This window comes from Gossypium raimondii, chromosome 1 (assembly GCF_025698545.1).
Source record: "Gossypium raimondii isolate GPD5lz chromosome 1, ASM2569854v1, whole genome shotgun sequence".
NCBI classification, from domain to species: Eukaryota; Viridiplantae; Streptophyta; class Magnoliopsida; order Malvales; family Malvaceae; genus Gossypium; species Gossypium raimondii.
Genome location: NC_068565.1, coordinates 10,840,641 through 10,846,640, shown reverse-complemented (window position 1 = coordinate 10,846,640; position 6,000 = coordinate 10,840,641). Strand labels below are relative to the sequence as shown.

General features: G+C 35.4%; 1 protein-coding gene across 1 annotated transcript; it reads right to left on the bottom strand.

Moving 5' to 3' along the window:
• Positions 1 to 3,017: 3,017 nt before the first annotated feature.
• LOC105781927 (uncharacterized) lies at positions 3,018 to 4,367 on the bottom strand. Its single transcript, XM_052628999.1, has 4 exons — positions 4,328 to 4,367; positions 3,681 to 4,210; positions 3,251 to 3,428; positions 3,018 to 3,148 (listed from the first exon to the last, which is right to left on the bottom strand). The coding sequence occupies exons 1-4, from the start codon at positions 4,365 to 4,367 to the stop codon at positions 3,018 to 3,020; spliced, it is 879 nt and encodes a 292-aa protein (XP_052484959.1).
• Positions 4,368 to 6,000: the final 1,633 nt, after the last annotated feature.

Genomic DNA, 6,000 nt, shown 5'->3' with positions numbered 1-6,000 from the left:
TGTGCGAAACTTTAACAAGCATGGATGAATTCTTTCTTTGCTATATTCGGCCAAGAAAGATGAAAAATGACCCTTTTTTTATGTTTTAATTTAACATATATTAGCATAAATTTTAGTTTACAAATTTAACCTTAAATAAATAAATTATAAAACATATAATATAAGGGCAATGTTGACCATTGCCACCCACTATCATCTAAATGGCTTCATTGCCATTTAAAACCCCTATTTTTGAAAGACAACAACAATTGGGTGCTTTTAGATTTAACCCTTAAATTTTCATTTTATGCGATTTAATCTTTTTATTTAATCGGACACTCAAACGGCGAAATTAAAGCACGAAATTTTCACACTAGTAAATTCACACATAATAAACACAGAAAATAATATAAAAATATTTTTCTAATTCAGATTTGTGGTCCCGAAACTACTATTCCGATTAGAGTCAAACCGGGTTGTTACAACTCTCCCCCCTTAGGGATTTTCGTCCTCGAAAATCTTACCGGTGAATAGGTTTGGAATCCACGGACTAATCACATGTGAAGGATCAGATCGGTATCTACGGAGCATCGAAACATGGAATACATTATGAATCTTTTCTAACTCAGGCGGTAACGTCAATCTATAAGCAATCGGTCCAACACGCTCTATAATCTCATACGGTCCAATAAATCTCGGACTCAATTTGCCTTTACGACCGAATCTGAGTATTTTATTCCATGGTGAGACTTTCACAAACACTTTATCTCCGATCTGAAATTCTATATCCTTTCTTTTCAAATCCGCATAAGATTTCTGACAATCTGATGCTGATTTCAGACTATCCCGAATCACTTTCACTTTCTGTTCAGTCTCTTTAATCAAATCAACCCCGTGTATCTTATTTTCACTAAGCTCGGTCCAATACAATGGTGTACGACATTTACGACCGTATAAAGCCTCGTAAGGTGCCATTTTGATACTAGATTGAAAGCTATTATTATAAGCAAATTCAATCAAAGGTAACTATCATTCCCACGTACCTTCAAACTCGAGAATGCAACATCTCAACATATCCTCAAGTATCTGAATGATTCGTTCGGATTGACCATCTGTCTGCGGATGGAAAGCTGTGCTAAAATGTAGTTTCGTACCTAAAGCATCTTGTAGTTTCTTCCAAAATCGCGATGTGAATCTCGGATCTCTATCTGAAACAATAGAAATAGGCACACCATGCAATTTCACAATTTGAGAAACATACAATTCAACAAGTTTATCGAGTGGGAAATCTGTACGAATCGGAATAAAGTGTGCCAATTTTGTCAACCTATCAATAATAACCCAAATTGCATCTTTCTTGCTCGGTGTCAACGGTAAACCGGATACAAAATCCATCGTAACTCGATCCCATTTCCATTTAGGTATCATGATCGGCTGAAGCAACCCAGATGGTACTTGATGCTCGGCTTTTACTTGTTGACATATTAAACATTTCGAAACAAAGTTAGAAATGTCTCGTTTCATACCATGCCACCAATAATGCTGTTTCAGATCGTTATACATTTTCGTGCTACCCGGATGAACTGAAAATCGACTATTATGAGCTTCATTCAAAATTATTTGAATTAACTCTGAATTTTTCAGAACACATAATCGGTTTCTGAATCTCAAACAATCCTCAGCATCAACTAGAAACTCTGAATCAACATTTAAGTCACACTGAGCTCGTTTTGCAATTAAATCATTATCGACTTTCTGAGCTTCACAAATCTATTGAACAAATAACGGTTTTGCTTTCAACTCAGCTACTATCACACCATCATCAGACATAGCCATATGCGCGTTCATTGCACGCAAAGCAAACAGTGATTTTCGACTTAGGGCATCAGCAACAACATTAGCCTTTCCCGGATGATAGTCAATCACAAGCTCGTAATCTTTTAGCAATTCTAACCATCGGCGCTGTCTCAAATTCAGATCCTTCTGAGTCATCAAATACTTCAGGCTTTTGTGATCGGAATAAACATGACATTTTTCACCAAACAGATAGTGGCGCCATATTTTCAACGCAAATACAATAGCGGCTAATTCCAGATCGTGCGTTGGATAGTTCTTTTCATGCGGCTTTAACTGCCTCGAGGCATAGGCTACAACTTTGTCTTCCTGCATCAAAACACAACCCAAACCATTTAAAGATGCATCACTATAGATAACAAACTTTTTACCCGATTTTGGCTGAACTAAGACTGGAGCTTCGGTCAAAAGAACTTTCAATTGATTAAAGCTCTCTTGACACTTTTCTAACCACTCAAACTTAATGTCTTTTCGTAATAACTTTGTCATCGGGGTCGCAATCATAGAGAACCCTTTCACGAACCGTCTATAATAACCAGCGAGCCCCAGAAAGCTTCAAACTTTTGAGACATTTTTCGGAGGTTTCCAATCAATATAGCTGAAATTTTACTCGGATCAACCCGTATACCCGATGCTGATACAACATGGCCCAGAAAACTGACTTCCCGTAACCAGAACTCACATTTACTAAACTTTGCATACAACTGTTTATCTCGCAAAGTTTGTAACACAAGTCTCAGATGTTCGGCATGCTCAGTTTCGTCACGAGAGTGGATCAAAATGTCATCTACAAATACTACCACAAACCAATCCAGATACTGTCTAAAGATCCGATTCATCAAATCCATGAAAACAGCAGGTGCATTAGTAAGTCCAAAAGGCATAACAAGAAACTCATAATGTTCGTACCTCGTTCGAAAAGCAGTCTTTGGCACATCAGAGTCTTTAACTCGTAATTGATAGTAGCCTGATCTCAAATCTATCTTCGAGAACACAGTAGCCCCTTTCAACTGATCGAAAAAATCATCAATCCGTGGTAACGGATACTTATTCTTTATAGTCACCTTATTGAGTTATCGATAATCAATGCACATTCTCATCGTTCCATCTTTCTTTCTTACAAATAGAACTGGTGCCCCCCAAGGAGAGAAACTCGGTCGTGTAAAACTTTTATCAGTCAACTCCTATAACTGTGCTTTCAATTCTTTTAATTCGGTCGGTGCCATACGGTACGAAGCTATCGAAATTGGAGTCATCCCCGGTACTAACTCAATACCAAACTCTACTTCTCGAATAGGTGGTAAACCCGGTAATTCTTCAGGGAACACATTTGGATACTCACATACAACAGGTACTGATTCAATCTTCTTTTCTATCACTTTACTATCAAGAACGTATGCAAGATAAGCTTCACAACCTTTTCTCACATACTTCTGAGCCAACATAGAGGATATCACTGCCGATAAACCATTCAGATCATTAGATTCAATCCGAATAATCTCGTCATTCAGGCATCTTAAATCAATAGTCTTCCTTTTGCAGTTAACCACAGCATCGTGTAAAGTCAACCAGTCCATACCCAAAATTATGTCGAACTCGTCAAATGGCAACAACATCAAATCAGCCATAAAACACAAATCTCGAATCATCAACGGACAATTCTTACACACTTTGTCAACCAACACACACCGACCCAGGGGGTTTGATACTTTAATTACAAACTCAATAGACTCAACAGGTAGAGTCTTACTGAATACTAAGGTCTCACACACATAAGAATGAGTTGAACCAGGATCAATCAACGCAATAACATTAGTATCATAAAGAGTGAAAGTACCAGTAATAACATCTGGAGAAGAAGCCTCCTCTCGAGCTCGGATAGCATATGCTCTGGCAGGTGCATGAGCCTTAGATCGAACTGTTGTGTCCTTTGTCCCTCTCTGACTACCACTTACATTACCCAATCTTCCCCGTACTGACACATTACTCGGTCTGGTATTCTGCACAGTATTTTGATCAGCTACCATCGGACACTCTCGAATGAAATGATCCTTTGAACCACACTTAAAGCAAGACCGATCATGTAATCTGCAATCTCCAGGATGCCATTTCCTACAATGCTTGCATTCTGATCTATTTTGTCGAACACTACCAACACTAGTAACTGAAGTAGCTCGCGAACTCACAAGGGGTCGATCTCGATCATGTTTAAGAAACCCTGCAGTAGCTTTAGATCGGCTATGATCCTCTCTGGATTTCCTTGAGGCCGACTGGAACGATTTACTAAATGATCTTTTACGGGAATCTCGAGCTTCATAGTCAGCTTTTCTCTTCTCTTTCCCAAGCTCCTCGGCTTTACAAGCTCGTTCAACAAGTACTACGAACTCATTTATCTCAAGTATGCCAACTAACAGTTTAATATCTTCATTCGGCCCATCTTCAAATCTTTTACACATAATAGCTTCAGTCGAAACACACTCTCGAGCATATCTACTGAGTCTCACAAATTTCCGCTCATATTCTGTCACTGTCATCCGACCCTGTTTTAATTCAAGAAATTCCTTACGTTTCTGATCAATGAATCTCTGGCTAATATATTTCTTACGGAATTCTGTAACAACCCGGTTTTGGCTCTAATCGGAATAGTGGTTTTGGGACCACACATCCGAGTCTGAAAAAAATATTTTAGTATTTTATTTGGTGTTTATTATGTGTGAATTTGCATGTGTGAAAGTTTCGTGAATTAATATTATGGTTCGAGTGCTTAATTAAAGAAAAAGGACTTGATAGCGTAAAAAAATAAAAAGGCTAGTTAATGTGTAAAGTGTTAAATTGCTAATTCCTTTTTAATATGGAGTCCTTAATAGGTTATTAGCCCACTATTAAGTAAGTGGGTGGTATTGGTCAAGAATGACCTTGTATTATAAGGTATATAAATTTTATAAACAAAGGTTAAATAAGTAAACTAGTAATGTGTTAATATATGTTAAATTATATCAAAATATAATTCATTATTCCTCATCCTCTTAGAACCGAAACTAAAGAAAACAAAAAGAAATGAAAAAAACACATAAGCTAGGTTCGGCCAATTTACAAGCTTAATTCAAGGTTAGTTTTGTTTTGATTTTTGATAATTTTTACGTTTTTGATATCGTTGGTAAGTTATCTTTAAAGCCCATGCTTGAATTTTTGAATTGGTTGTGTATTTTGTGATATGCCATTGAAGAGAGCTTGTAGTTTTTGTTGTTAGATGATGGAAAATAAATATATGTTGTTAGATTTTTCATGTTTTAATTCGTAATTTTTAATAAAAATGTGTATTAAGGACGAAATTAAGAAAAGTGTAAATTGAGGGACTAAAATGTGAAATATATGTCATGCATGGACTTACATGAGCTTATTGAACATTCAGCTAAGCTATGGTACAATGAAAGTTTGTTAATTTTATATTTTTTTTTTGAAGTAGAGACTAAATTGTAAAAAGTGTGAAATGTCATGGGCAAATTGGTAATTTACCCATTTGTGTGTTTTTGGACTAAACTAAATGAATTATTGAATAAAAGAGTTAATTTTTAATATGTTTAGATCGAGAAACGAAGAAAACGGAGTTGGATCGGGGGAAGTCAAAAGTAGTCGAGTAGTCGACTGTGTCCGTCGATATCCGAGGTAAGTCTAATAGCAATTTAAATGTTATTAATTTGGAATTTATATAAATATATCTATCATACATTTAGTAAGCTGGAACTAAAAGTATATAAATTGAATAAAATTTGATGATTTTTCTATGTGAAAGCCGAACATAGAAATTGATTTTGGGAGGTTAATATTAATGGTATAAATTACATGTATATTAACTAAAGTATGCTTTAAGTTCAATGATATGAAACTAATAGTAGAATTTACATGGATATGTAGTTCGAATGTAAGATTTAATTTCTTGAGTTGAATTTAAAGTTATGAAATATATAAATAAAGTTGAATGTATGATACAAGTTCTTTGAGTTGAACTTAATATTATGAATTATATATATATATATGCACATACGGTTCGAATATATATATTTAAAGTTATTGAGCTGAATTTAATGTATGAATTTTACATACATATGTGTGTGGTTCGAATATAGGTTACAAATTCTTTGAACTGAATTTTAATGTTGTAAATTA